Below are 15,608 nucleotides of genomic sequence, written 5' to 3'. Positions count from 1 at the left end.
TGTTAAGGTTATTGATAGTTAATATTGCATAATGTAGTAGCAGGGTATGAAGAAATGTCAAGGTAGGCCAGCCAATACAGTAAACTCCAGGGGCAACTAATGTAACCTACTAACATAAATGGATACTAAACACTAACAAATGTTCAGCTAGAAAATGTATCTCCCGAATTCAGCAATTAAATATATGCTAACCTACATTGTGTAAGTGCTCGACAAGTTATGAGCTGTGCAAATTGGTAGATTTGAAAGACATATAATTTAATTATGCAGAGTCATAGCTGCATCTTGCACAGGTAGGATATGGTTAAATATAGTCCGAACCACATCACAGGTGGACATGTGCATGTTGTAAAGTTCTGAATACATTGCAAAACGTTTTCTTTACATTTATGAAAATATATTTATGCGTAGAGAATTGACATAAATGCATGTACAAATTCATTCCTTGTTTGTAATTTTGAATACTGGCAAACATGCATAAAGTGTGCGATTGTAACTTCTTTCATTATTCATTTACTAACTGTAACCTCTCTATCTTTGATAAGGCAAAGGAACATAAATCATGCCAGGAACATAAATCATGCTGTGCATGCACGTCCTCATAACTTCCCCCTAAATACACCATTAGGAGTTGGTGGTGTGGGTGACTGTAATGTGTATGAAAGCGAAAAGGCACACAGTAGTTAATAATGAAATTATCAACTACAAGAACCTTCCTAATACTACCATAAACATATTCGCTGTGTTCCATGCTGATAACAATCTACTACTTTAATATTTTAAATTCACTCGTATTTTATTGCAGGGGATAAATGTGAAAGGTTAGAGTACAGAAAAATGAAGAATGCTGTTATTGACATGCTAAATGAAGAATCCATTAAGCTGGAAAGTGAAAAGAGTGCTGAAGATACATTTGCCAGGAGACGATTGGTTGTAGATGAGTTTCTTAAAAATGCTGACGCCGACAACAACGGGCTGATAGACACCAATGAACTATCTCAGGTACCACTGATCTTCACTTGTGTCATTGTGGGCTGTTAGTGATCTGTGCTCTTTCTGTTAAAACCTATGTTGGAGCAGCTATGATATGTATTTATTTTTCTCGTTTGATATGCTTTCTGATGAGGAAATAAAAGCAAATTAACTCATGTATTTCTAATAGTTGGTCCAATAAAATGCAATTATTATTCTATACAATTCATTATTACTTGTGATGGTGAGACAATTTCAACAGAGAGAATTGTGAATTCCTTTAAAGGATATTAGAAAATTTCCCATAATTCCCGAATAAGTCTATCTAAGAAGATCAACTTTCAGTTTCTGCAGTGTGAGGGATAGTATTTAAACAGAATATCGGAAACACCAGTATCGTGGGACAGAATATCATGTCAAAGATATCGAGGCCAAAGATATTGGGAAGGTAAGTTTCTATAGGTAAGTAAAGTTTTAGTATGTATGACTCCACATATATGTACCTTGATGATATATGCATATCTTAAAGGTACGTTGATAGGAATAGTAAATCTATACTTACTTATTTGCACTTACCTTCTCAATATTTTGGTCCTCGGTATTTTGACTTTTAGTTCGGTCCACCCGAATTTTGAGTTTCCGATATTCTGAGAATGAAGGAGTAGCTTGGCAGAAAGCAGCCTGTCTTAACTTATAGGCCACCCAATAGCATTTATGCAACACCTAAACAGTGCCAAAGTAAAAACACAACACAAGTAAGATATCTCTCGATTATGGACTATACTGAGTGACCACATTCTATTTGCAATTTAACACATAAGACTATAATCAAAGTGATTTTGATGCTTTCAAGTGAAGGAGCTGTCAGACAGCCCTATTCCAACTCAAGGATGTTACATCTTCATCTGGCATCTTCTGCACCAGATGCCTTTTGAAAACACCTGAGTGCTCTTAACTGATAACTTTGGAGTGCTAGCCATATGAGGACGATGTGCATGCTTCTAATACTCTCAACTCCCAGATCCCAAACTGCGGATTCAAACTATAGGAATGCTTGCATGGGGAAAGCGATATACCATACCGAATCACTTGTACTAGCTTTTTACAGTGCACGATTATGTAGTATACCGATTCAGATTCTCTGGTGCTCATTGAAATAAATTACTGAAATTTCGTTTGCAGCTGCCACATCAAATCCTTTTCTTACAGATGCAGAGTTTTTCCTAATTAAGCATTAGTCAGCACCGTATGAACCATCCGTGATGGCTGTTCTATGGAAATTAATATTTTATTGTCCTGTTAATCCTGCTATTTTTTGGTTGTAGAACTATGAAGAAAAATTTACTTTTTGCAATTTTTAAGAAATCCCAGTTCGTACTGTCTCAAGAAATGTCCATTTTGTGTCTTTCTCTTTCAATCCTAGATTTAGTGAACTAAAATTAATTGTTGACTTGTATAAGTATTAACTTTTCCAGAATTTTTGGGGCCTGCACTGTCTTGTCAGAATGGCAGTGTAATTCGTTTTAATAGGTTACTACTGCACACTTTATTGAAAAAAAATATTCACTTCTTAAGACACTAATGAACTATGATAACTAACACCTCTCCAAAAGTCTAGTACTGTTTGTGGGAGAATGATGTAGGGAGAGTGTGGCCCTGGACGAGTATGCTACATGCCCAATTGAATGTGTGGGGGGCCACTATCTACTTTTACCACGATTGAGAGCAATAATATACTTTATTTAATTGCATGGGCATCCTTGGCACCGAATTTGAAAACATTGGTTTTATCGTTTTATAACTTAAGTTTCTTAGTTATTGATGCGCTACCAATAATGATAGTAATCTTGTGCCCAGTTGGTGCCACTCTGTCTCCAACATAGAAATCATGACAGTGTTAGATGCCTTTTACAAGATACAAGTGTCTACATCTGTTCAACACTGTTGAGTTTCCTAATGCAAATTTACATCCATATACCCCTGGAAACTTAAAAAAGGCTAGGAACTGTTTGAAATATAGCCACAAAAGAAACCAGGACATACAGCAGATGGAACATAACATTTAAACTATAAATTGTCAACCCTATCTGACTCTTAATTTGCATGGACTATAGCAGGGAAAGCCTAAGCCTTTGGCAAATGAAAGAGACCCTGAAGGATTCCAAATCTGTTGATGAGTCCATGATTCTTCGAAATGGAATAACATTTAACATAGATTCTCTTAACTAGATTATTGCACCTAACTGCATATATTATATATTGAAAGGCATTTGCAATCAAATCTTAGTTCTCAATGCAGTAGGTGCATCTGTTGCTGTACAGAGCCTTATTTAGTCTCCCCTATCATTTATTGTTGATTTTATAAGAATTGCTAGTGACTTGACATTGTTTTTTCGGTGTGATTTCTCTTTCATATTATATTTGTGCTTCACACCGAGTACCACTTCTAGGGGGATTCCATGACTGATTATCGGATCGACCTTTGGAGATGCAAAAATTAAGGATTTATTGATCAGGTTAATGAGAGAAAAGCCACAGTCTTGTTTTTGAGCTGTGATTGAGCTCACATCAGGTTTCAGTGAAAGTCAATACATTTAAGAAATAAAAATCACATTAGAAAATTGTCACAAAGATCTTCAAAATTGGAAGAATAAGTCAAGCGTTATAAAGAAAATGAACACCCCATAGAAAAGTAATTTAGAAAGACTATGTAGTGTCCCTGCGTAGAACATGCAAAAACAGGAACAAGATCAAGTGGCAAAGTATCACCCATGCAGTTGACCTGGGCTGATCCTAGAAGTTGATGCCTGTTTTTGTTCTAAGATTCTGCCTTTCAGACAAAAACTTCTGGAATTCTGAAACCTTCAGCACCACAAAAGAATGATGGACGGAGTGCTGAAACTTTTCAAGTACTCAAATCCAGTCACAAAGTTTAATCCATCGTTCTTTTGCTTACTATGTCACCCCAGTTTGGACCCAGCCATATGCAAATCAGTCTTGAACCTGCTCTCCAATAGGAACAGTCCAGCCCGAATATTCAACATTACAAGGCGGACATGTAGTTTAAGCAATTCTGATGCATCCTCATAATTGTTACTAAAAACCTTTGCAAGTGGAAAAACCACTATATTGAATTCACCAGAGTAGCATTATTTTATGGAGGTGTGGCAGTTTCTCTTGCTATCCCATTAAGAATTTGTGGTTTTTAAAAGTGTGAAGTCATACCATCTTCGGGAGCAGATTTTCACAGTTATGGGCTAATTCCTACAACTGTACGGCTCATAAAAATATTTTAAGTACCTGCTGGCCAATTGAAATTCTTCAACAAGGGTAAACGTTTCTTAGCCTCAGGAGGGTCTCTATCATTCAGCCCCAGGAAGGTTGATCACCAGGCAGGAGTAAGCAGAATTCTCTAGAACATAACCTCTTTTAGTCCTGTGGCTCAGCAATCTGTGCCACAAATCCTGTGCAAAAATGCTGGAAACAAGTTCAATACATTCTCTACAACTACTTTGCCAAACAGACAGGAATTCTTTGATGTAGGTAGCAATGTGCTTTGTGGCCGCAACACTTTCCCACAGATCCATGCACCTCTGATCCACAATTCAGACTCCCTTTCTCATCTATGTGGAGATCTCACCTACTTGAAAACTACATGTGTGACCTCCATTTCGGCAAGTTGGACTTTCTTCAAATGTCTACTCCTCGATTAAGCCAATGGTCATGGCCTCTTGTGGAGCCTTTATCCGCTGTGTTTCCTAGTTCCCTATTTTCAAAGGGATATGTGTTAATAGAATCTATTCAAACACAGATGTGTCTATTGCCGACTTTATATACTTCTCCTTTCCCAACCTAGGCATTGTGTAGCCATTGTGTAGCCAGTGTTTTGAAGTGGCATCTGACAGGAAGAGCTCACAAAAGTGGTGTGATCACAGCCATAAATGTGTATGTTTTATGGAATGACCCTTAGGTAGTCTTCGACAGAATACTACATTTAAAATAGTTTGTTACGATGACATGAAAGAAATAAAACTTCACTACTCGTCTCTTTACCCTAGGTTTACTATATACTTCAAATGTTGTTTTAATAACCATTTTCAATACGAAGTTACTGGTGTGAGGTTTCATTACATCTTCGAGACAGCTGGAACTTGTCTGCAGGTGGGTCAGCTAAAATAAGCCTATGAACTAACAGTATACGGTCTTTCCCTTCTTTGTCAAATTCAAATTCTCTCCAGCAGGGTCAGAGTACAGTTGTGCTGCCGAAAATCATAGTATTTCAAACGCAAGCTTTTCTTCAGTGTTTCTTTCGACTCAGTCAGTATGATGGAACAGAATGTCTGGCAGGCTGCCAGTGCAAAGTAAAACAATCCAGTGCACTATATGTGCAGTAGAAGTCAGTCAACTTTCTAAATTAAAAACATAGAATATATTTTTCTGTTTGTAGCTGTGGCCATATCTGCTTCAAGGCTGCTTCAAAGTCCTGCTTTAATGGCACGATTCTTCTTTCTAACAGTATCCTTCTGACTGTATCTTAGACTGGACACACAGTGTTTCAAGTGCTCTTGTCCCAAAGAGCAAGAGAAGCAGTGGATCCTGATGATGTAGAAACTGTCTTTTAAATACCATTTCCGCCAGTAACACCAGACACGAAATTGTAAGATCTTTATAGGTAGACACACTGAATATTGACTTGAGCCACAGGCTGTTTCTACTTCCTTCTAGTAATCAATACCTTCACTCCAATTTTGCATCTGCCACTTATGTCCCTCCCAGTGTTGTTCAGGCTTCACTGGAATTGTTTCTTCAAGTTTCTGACTAACTGCAGAGACATAAGGACACTGAAATTAAATTAGAACTAAAGGCATTGTTGATAGACTGACAGGAATAGGGTTCTTCATTTGCTAGAGGGCTACCCCTAAAAAGTCAATAGCCAACTCTGGTGGGCTCAAATCACAGTTCTGAGAAGATTCCTGGTCTTCCCCTGGTGGATTTAGCACTAACAGCAAGCAATCCCCCAAGACTTGTTTTAAGTTCAAGTACCATCAACAATTTTAACGTAACAAACACAATAGCATCCCCAAACCAATTTAGGGAAACAGAGACACATTTAATTAGCAAAAAGACACCAAGTTAGGTAAATTGAAATTAGAGATATGGATTTTGGAAGTGTCAAGACAAGATACACATAGAAAAGGTAATGTGTCATTAAAAAACAACAATTTGTGTGGGAGTGGGACCTAAGCACAAATTCACACCAACTTAGATGCAGCAGAGGTTAGCTATACCATGCTAATCATCACGGCCAAAGATTTTACCTTCAGATTTAGTCTATAACTGCTAAGGAAGTTCGTTCTGGTCAGTTGCTCTTCCTGGGCACAGTGGCAGACTATTTTCCTCTAAGCCCGAGTTGCTAACCATCCTAGCTCAAAGTGTGTTCCAACTCTTGAGGTGTGATGAGTGGCACAAATAGTTTTAAGCCAGTTTCAGCTCAGACGAACAAATGTACATTCTTAGAAAGTTACTCTCCCATCTCTACTATCAAATGTCTGATTTCAAGATTGAATCAGGCTTTAAAAATAAGGAGAAAATAACTTCAAAGATTGTGTCTAGAATTTTCTCAAGCAGAAATGGGAAATAAATATGTTAATCCCATGTAGGCCTGTTCAGAGGAAGTCTTGTTAGGCCTACACAATTAAATAGATCTTAGGTTTTATTTCACTGTGAGAGTTCACTGACTTAAATATACAATATGTGTTACTTTAGTACGCTGGCATGTGACCTTACAGGCCGCACTTTAGGGGTGACTTACACGTATGTATAAACAGGCTTTTCCTACAATCAGAGGTACTTTTCTCTGCTACATGTCACTGCAGTGCATTCAAACTGCAGCCCAACAATAGCATAGTGGTGTTCCTGGAGGTCCTCGTAGAAATTCCTAATCAAGAGAATTGTTGAGGCAAAAACTACCAGTACTTGTGTTGGGGCAGTATGTTCTCAGACCAAAATTATTAATTCTACTCCTTAGTTGTGATTATCAGAGTGTGGGTTCCCTGAAAAATAGAGAGCGTGTGAAAGAGAGAAGAAAAGAAAGAGAGTGAGAAGACAGGGAGAGAGAGAAAATGTGCACACATCGGAAAATGCTGCTTTGCAATCATTCCAGCTCCGTAGAAGACACAAGGCTATACATATGTTTGGGTAGTAGCTAAAGTCCAAATGGATCATCATTTTCATAGGATTTCTATGGAGATGGGTGTAGCGATTGAAAGGTTCCTAAGACTGCATATTTCCTGTCAGGGTCTGGATGAGATGGGCATGAATCATGAGCTTTCTATAAACTCTTTCATACTCTTGTCTTTTTGCGGCTTATGCTTCTTGGGCAGGTCACTTGTACCACCTTGATCGAATTGAGGAGGGAGGAGAATATATTTAATTATGACTTACTATTCATTTGGGATGGAGGCCTTTTATTCAGCCTGATGCCAAAAACCAGTGTGCGTTACAAGCATAAGCAATAGCTTCTGATTTGTGTTGACAGCTAAAATCTGACTTAATTTTGTTTCTTCTAGCTGGTGGACAAGAAAAATGACATCCATCATACATATTAGTATTGTGTAGGAAAATATGGCACATTACTGCTAATTGTTTAACAGGGAAATGATGTGCTTGGACAGCTCTTGCCACTTGTCTACACTGTGGCCCTCATTCTGACCTTGGCGGGCGGCGGAGGCCGACCGCCAAAGTCCCGCCGTCAGGTTACCGTTCCACGGTCGAAAGACCGCGGCGGTAATTCTGACTTTCCCGCTGGGCTGGCGGGCGGTCGCCTTCAGACCGCCAGCCAGCCCAGCGGGAAAGAGGCTTCCACGATGAAGCCGGCTCGGAATCGAGCCGGCGGAGTGGAAGCTGTGCGACGGGTGCAGTTGCACCCGTCGCGTATTTCACTGTCTGCGCAGCAGACAGTGAAATACATTTAGGGGCCCTCTTACGGGGGCCCCTGCAGTGCCCATGCCAGTGGCATGGGCACTGCAGGGGCCCCCAGGGGCCCCGCGACCCCCCCTACCGCCATCCGGATCTCGGCGGTCCGACCGCCGGGATCTGGATGGCGGTATTGGGGGTCGGAATCCCCGCGGCGGTGCAGCAAGCTGCGCCGCCGCGGAGGATTCAATGGGGCCGCGGTACACTGGCGGGACCCCGCCAGTGGTGCCGGTCCGACCGCGGCTTTACCGCCGCGGTCGGAATCCCCATTGGAGCACCGCCGGCCTGTCGGCGGTGCTCCCGCGGTCCTCCGCCCTGGCGGTCAAAGACCGCCAGGGTCAGAATGACCACCTGTGTGTCCACTATTCAGACATTATCACAGGCTGTGATTGATCTTGCAATTATGGTATATGCTTAAATGTCACCTCGAATAATGAAACCTGCTGGGGCTTCACTAGAAGTAATGTACTTCGAATGCATGTAACTCTCTAAGAATGATGCCACCTGTGTTGTATGACTCCAATATCATGGATGACAGTCAAGTCTTTGTAAATATAACTTGACATACGACATACTGCAACCAAATCAGCCCAAGTGCACAATTTCAGCATTACTGTTTGAACTTTACCAAGCTCATACCAAGTAGAAGACGTGGGTCCTAAGCTCACTGTGCCATAGGACTCAAGCTGCACACTACTGACCCAGGGTCCAAATAGGCTGAAACCAGTCTAATGGTGCTTGTGTTCATGTTCGGAGGGGACCTGGTCTAGAAGCTCAGACTGGACTGTTCCCAAGAGAGCAGAAACAAGGCTAAGGTAGTATGGTGGGAAAAAAAAATGATAGACTGGGTTATGCTCCAGGGCGTTTACCAGTGGCTGAAATTAATTCAAGTAATCCCCCATTACGTTTTTGCTGACCTTGGAAAAGAAGCACTGTTAGTACACGTGCCAGGGAGCCCTTTTTGGTTTTGCACACAGGATTACACGGATTGTTCAGGACATTTGTAGACTGAAAGCCCTGGTTCCCGGTCCTGAGCCCCTTGCCTGCGGCTCTCTGTATCAGTACTGTACTGTCTCCAGCCCATGCACTAACTCGGAGATTTGCCACACGTGCTCGAGAAAACATTTTTTGTACAGTCTAAGTCTGCCTTGGGAAGCACCAAAGTGGATGTGTATTGGCAGAACGTGAGACTTTGTTCCCCATATGTTGGTTTCATTAAATAATCTCTTCCCCTATAGAAATGCAACTAAATGTTTTAGCTCGTTCGATTTGCAGCTCAGCGAGGACATCCTGAGAACTTTTTCCAAATTAAAAACCTTTCTAGCTGCACTGCTTTATAACTATTCTTGGACTGGACCACATCCTAAGTCAAATGAGATGTGGTGTTAGAGACATTGTTTACTCAAATATAATAGTCCTCGATTCAACGTAAATGGAGATACCAGGAGAAATCCCAATAACTGACTCAGGAACTATTTCCTTTTAGGGTAACTGAGTTACTGTGTTTCTATATTCATAAAATGTCATATCTCAAAATGTGACAGGAACAGCCTGGTAGTGCTGATTGGCTATTTCCAAACTGCTCCTCCATGGACTTCACAAACTGATTCCAAAGTTGTAGAAATCAGCTGTACACATAGGCCTAAAAGCACTAATAACTGTTAGTGTTAGGTTAGTGTTAAGTGGTCCTGCGTGATTATTACTGGATCTTTGACGAAGCGCAGCACTGGAAATTCACCTCCTTGACTATTGGAATGTCCCACAATGACCTCGAAAGAGAAAGATGTTGGAAAAGTGCCAAAGTCAGAATGCACTCGTGCTTGACCTCCCAACGTATTAACAACACTTGTGCATCTTCCCATTAGAGGTACAGCTCTGCCTGGACTGGACTGTCTGTACAAAGGTCACTGATTATCTCTAGCCGAGATCCCCCGACTTGACACTGTAAAGGAAAAACTGTAACCATGATGAATCATGTGAAACTTGAATCTCAATCTGTCTCTCGGTCTTCTCCTCAGGGTGCATGCACGTTTCCTGCTTGAGCAGTCCTCAAAATGTGTATATTAGATATTTCCTTAAATCATTGGCAGGTTTTTGTTGGTATATGGGACTGAAAAGGTGCATGTTAATTAGGCTAAAACTTCACACTTCCTTTGCAGTACAGCCGCATCATCTGCTAAGAGAATTGGGGGCGCATTTGTCTATTGACACTTGCGACGTTGAAAGCAGCCTCTGTGACATAAACATTCATGAGTGCCTGCATTTCCATTTAGATCTGGTGGTACAGACGGAGAGGTCAAATAGACCAGCGGAATACACTGTGGCCCATGGTCAAAAAAATAATTTGCAGTGTTTTATTCTGGAAAGACTTTAGCCAGCCGGAACAAATGCAAGAATGGCAGCAGCAATTTGACTTTGTGACTCGACACCCACTCTCTCTTAAAAACGCGTGCGTGATGAAGGAAACACAGGGCAGTCACCACGGGGAGAAACTTCCTACAAATGATTCCATTTAGTGATAAGCGTGTGGTATGTTACATCTGCTATTACTTTTCCTAAGACATTGACGCGCTTTTCAGGATGCGTGCATGTGGCATGATTTGTAAAACGTAAGTAGCATTCACGTCTAGTCTGTGAAAGTACTTGTGTGACAACAATGGATGACGTCTGTGAGAATACATTATGTACTGCACATTTCCACTGGGATTGCGACGTAAGTGATCTTCTGATAATTATTAAGGATATGTAATGAAAACGTGGGTGTCGCCCATAAAATAGAAATGTATTTGGCACACAAACATTTAGCCATGCGGATGTTACACATAATTCGTCAACTGACAGACACTCAAATACTCAAATAGTTGTCTATTAAGACGTTTGCAAGTGTTAGAACACAAAGCAGTTCGGAGTTCTTGAGGTATGTGTACGAAAGAGTTCTAGGAATGTTAAGTCTAATTATTTCGGAGGAAAACATGTCATTAGAAAAAAGGTTCATATTTCCCCAGTGATTTCACGATGTATGTTTAATCATGTATTGAGTGCATGAAGTCCACGTAGTTATGACAATGAAGAAAGTGCTCATTGTATGCGGTTGACTTACTCATGTGAACGCTGAAACATGCGTGAACACTACTACTTGGAACATTTATATCACATTATCTTTATAAAGTGCTTCATACAGTACTTGGGCCACATCTAACCATTGCCAGTTTTTGAAGGCAGCCGCCCTCTCGATGCTGAGAAGGGATTACTGCTACAGATGTGGTCAAGCCTCTAAAGAACCCCGTCGTTAAACAATTTGCAGAAGGCCAAACGTTTGGGTATTGGTCTAGAAAGGAGAGACATAAATTTGGTGCTTGTACAGAAAAGGTCCAATTTCACATCCAGGCCGTCCTTCTTCATGCATAGGTGTTCATAATGTTGAAGGGCAGTCATTCATATAGCAACATAAGTTTTTCAGAAAGAGACAGAGAACTTTAAAAGACGTCCTCACCTAGACAGGTAGCCAGTGCAATTGCTGGAGCGCGGAAATCACATCATAAATAATAATATTATATTTTCTACACTGTAATTGGACCCCAAATGACAGACCTTTAAGGTGTAGCAAGTGACAAATAAAGGTTGCAACCAAACCATGCACACATCTCAATATTGTAAAGACATTTTTATTAGGAATTAGTTGTAAATGAATTGAGAGTTTAGTAGAAGATGAAGTATTATTATTTTCAATTTCTTAGTTTCTCGTCCTTATTGACAAATCACATAATACTAAAGATTACTAGATTAAATATAAACTGAACAGAACAATAAACAGAACAATGCATGAAACACATTCCATACAATTTAATTACCTAGTGTAATCAAAGGTTAAATTCAAGGAGAATTTTTCTAGGCAAATGTGTTAGACTTTTCTTCCTTGGCGTTGTCTCCCTTAATTTTTTGCCTCTGTTCCCCAGGTTGTTGATGTGTGCTGGACTCTGATTTTACTGTTTTTGTTACTCTGGGCACTTTACCACTGCTAACCAGTGCTAAAGTGCAAGTGCTCCTGTTTAAAATGTGTACGTAATTGGTTCTCCATGATTGGCATATTTGTTTTACTGTTACGTCCCTAGTAAAGTGCACTAGAGGTGCCCAGTGCCTGTAAATCAAATGTTAGTAGTGGGCCTGCAGCACTGGTTGTGCCACCCACACAAGTAACCCTGTAATCATGTCTCAGACCTGCCGCTGCAGTGTCTGTAAGTGTATTTTTACACTGTAAATTCGACTGGGCAAGTGTACCCACTTTGCCAGGCCTAAACCTTCCCTTTTCTTACATGTAAGGCACCCCTAAGGTAGGCCCGAGGTAGCCCCAAGGGCAGGGTGCAGTGTATGGATAAGGTAGGACATATAGTAATGTGGTTTATATGTCCTGACAGTGAAATACTGCCAATTTCGTTTTTCACTGTTGCAAGGCCTGTCTCTCTCATAGGATAATATGGGGGCTACCTTTAAATATGATTAAAGTGTAGATTCCCCTAGAGAGTAGATGGACATGTGGAGTTTGGGGTCCCTGAACTCACAATTAAAAAATACATCTTTTAGTAAAGTTGATTTTAAGATTGTGCGTTTGAAAATGCCACTTTTAGAAAGTGAGCATTTTCTTGTTTAAACCATTCTGTGACTCTGCCTTGTTTGTGAATTCCCTGTCTGGGTCGGTTTGACAGTTGGGTTGTTTTTCACCTCGCACTAGACAGTGACACAAAGGGGGCTGGGGTGTAACCTGCATTTCCTGATTAGCCATCTCTGCTAGGAGGAAGGGGTGGAGTGGTCACTCTCATCTTAAAGGACTGTGCCTGCCTCTGACAATGCCGGCTTCAACCCCCTGCTGTGTGTCTGATGCCTTGCCTGGGAAAGGCAGGATTTCACAAGTCGGTGTGAGTCCCCTTTGAAGAAAGGTGACTTCAAAGACTAAAATGGGTATAAGAAGGGCACCCAAATCTACAGACTGGAGAAACACTTCTGGAACCAAGAGGAACCTCTGCCTGGAGAAGAGCTGATAGCTGAGGAAGAAGTGCTACCCTGCCTGTGACTGTGCTTTGTGGAGCTTTCCTGCAGTGCTGCTTCTGCCAGAGTAAGAGGGCAAAGACTGGACTTTGTGTGCCTTCCATCTTGTGAAGAAATCTCCAAGGGCTTGATTTAGAGCTTGCCTCCTGTTGTTTGAAGTCTCAGGGACAGCAAAGACTTCTCTCTGCCAGCACCTGGAGTCTCTGGAGAGACTCCTGCTCTGACAAGTGGTGCCCTATCCAGTCCCTGGGCCCTTGAAAGAAAAGCTGGTGGAAATCCAAGGAAATCGACTTTGGACGACTCCGGACCGACGCCGCTACTGAATCCGGTGACGCCGCCTGCACCCGACGCCGTGACCTTCGCTGGAACACGACGCTCTTCACAGGCCCGACGCCGCTGCAGCCCCGCTGAAGTCCGCGACTCCGTGGAAGTCGCCGCACCACGTCGTGACCGATGCCACTCGAAGTGCACGGATTCAATGTTTCGAACAGACGCCGCGATTCCCGACTTCGCGCATCGGCTTGTTTTCACTCTTCACCAAAGGTACTGTACTTGGGGGCCTACACGACTCCGTGTCCGGCGCTGCTGGTGTCGGCTTGTTGGGAACGACTCCGTCATGACACCGTGTTAACATCTCATCGAAGCATTTTCGTTTCTAAGCGCTATTTTTTAGTTTAATCTTTAAAAATTCATAACTTGACTTGTGTATGTCGGATTTTTATCGTTTTGGTCTTGTTTTGTTTAGATAAATATTTCCTATTTTTCTAAACTGGTGTTCTGTCATTTTGTAGTGTTTTCATTAAGTTACTGTGTTTGTTGGTACAAATACTTTACACCTAGCACTCTGAAGTTAAGCCTACTGCTCTGCCAAGCTACCAAGGGGGAAAGCAGGGGTTAGCTGAGGGTGATTCTCTTTTACCCTGACTAGAGTGAGGGTCCTTGCTTGAACAGGGGGTAACCTGACTGTCAACCAAAGACCCCATTTCTAACAAAATGCATAAGGGGTTTTTAAATTAAAAGATGGGAAAGCTTTTGAGAATAACAGAGTATCAGAATGGAGGAGTGAATCACTGCTGAATAAGCCTCTAATGCCTGAAAAGCTTCAGATAAAAAGCTCCTTACAGGGCAAAATCTCAAAACATTTCCCACACAGGTCTAGGAAGACACATTTTATGATCAAACAATTTTGTAACTTGTATCTTCTTTCTTCATCTCTACCACTTGCTCAGCCAATCGAAAACAATGTCTTCATGAGAACAGGACAGGGTCAGTTGACTAATCTCTCTAACAGAACAGCTAAGAAACATTTGTCGTGCAATTTGTTCTAATATCTAAACTAAACTATTTACTGGATGTCGGTTCCCAGCCACTCAAGAAATAGGAGAGATAAATTTCATGGTTAGTTCAATCTATATTTTGAAACATAGTCTCCTCTCTCATAGGCTGCTTTCTGTTAATTTTATTCATAAGGAAAATACATTTTGTGATATTATTAACAATTCTATTCATTAGATAAACTTATGAAGTGTGAAGGTTGAAAAATCATACATTTCATAGTGTGATTCATTGTTAATGTTGCTACACAAATTCTTATAATTATTCATAAAGGATTTTTGGCCCAGGTTAAAAATTACAAATCATGTAAAATATGTGTTTGATGGAGCATTCTTTAGTTAAAGACTCATGTTATTTCTGCTTCATGCTTTTATCTGCTGGACCGTGCCGAACCAATGAAAATGAATGCATTTCATCTTTAGTTGTCAGGCCCACATACATTTCTGCTTGTTTAATATCTACATATCATTATTGTTAATTAGAAAGTGCTACTCCCATCCCCAGATAACGCGTCCCTTTATGATAATTTATTACACCTCAGGACTCGTTTTAGGCCAATTAATCTTTTGACCCAGTTGAGAGACACCTTAGGACGAGATAGCTAATCAGTATGTCAATCAATACATCAATAATGTCATCAATATTTATCACGACAATGCATTTCACTTTAGTCAAAGTCATTAATCAATTCAAAGACGCTACTATGACCTTTCAGCCATGAATAACCACACCTTGTTTAGTAGATTTTTATAAGTTTTATTCCCTATTAATTACAGTCTAAAACCAGATGTGTTAATCTCAACACCAAGAAACATAATAGCATAGTCACGATATGGCAACTTTGGTAAGATTTCATTAAAGCAAGAATCACAAACATCAAAACATAACACAGCGTGAACATAGATCAAATTCAACAGAGTGTCAATAATGCATCAGTTCAACAAAGCATAGTCTCGGTCGTTTGTCTATTTGTGTCAGTTTTGGTGAACACCTGTCCTAACCACTGATTAGCATTCGCATGTTGGACTTCATGCAAAACAATTTAGAACACCAATTTGGAAAACATCTAACAATGGTCGCTGTCAAAAGTAAGCAGTTGGTACCTAGAAAGGAAAAGCAAACAGACAAATCACAAATGCATTGTCATAATTACCCTCCAAGGTTTAGGTCAGCGCACAGGTTCAGTCTTCGTCTTCAGGACATCAGTCAATTCATCATCAGTCAGAACTCAGCTCCAGGGCATAAGGGCACTTCCCTCATAAGAAGGTAAAGTGTAACATGGA

The 15,608-nt window shown here is 40.8% G+C and overlaps 1 protein-coding gene across 3 annotated transcripts in view; it reads left to right on the top strand.

Moving 5' to 3' along the window:
- The window catches only part of FSTL5 (follistatin like 5), a 2,922,734-nt gene that overhangs the window by 1,305,050 nt on the left and 1,602,076 nt on the right, over window positions 1–15,608 (top strand). For all 3 annotated transcript variants that reach the window (XR_011205485.1, XM_069243741.1, XM_069243729.1), the window contains exon 5: window positions 806–1,002. Coding sequence is in view for 2 of the 3 variants with exons in the window: in XM_069243741.1 (XP_069099842.1) it covers window positions 806–1,002 (197 nt within the window). In the remaining variant the exon portion in view is untranslated. The remainder of the gene's footprint in view (window positions 1–805; window positions 1,003–15,608) is intronic.

This window comes from Pleurodeles waltl, chromosome 1_2 (genome assembly GCF_031143425.1).
Source record: "Pleurodeles waltl isolate 20211129_DDA chromosome 1_2, aPleWal1.hap1.20221129, whole genome shotgun sequence".
Lineage (NCBI taxonomy): Eukaryota > Metazoa > Chordata > Amphibia > Caudata > Salamandridae > Pleurodeles > Pleurodeles waltl.
The sequence above is the reverse complement of the archived record's forward strand: the minus strand, read 5'-3'. Positions and strand labels throughout refer to the sequence as shown.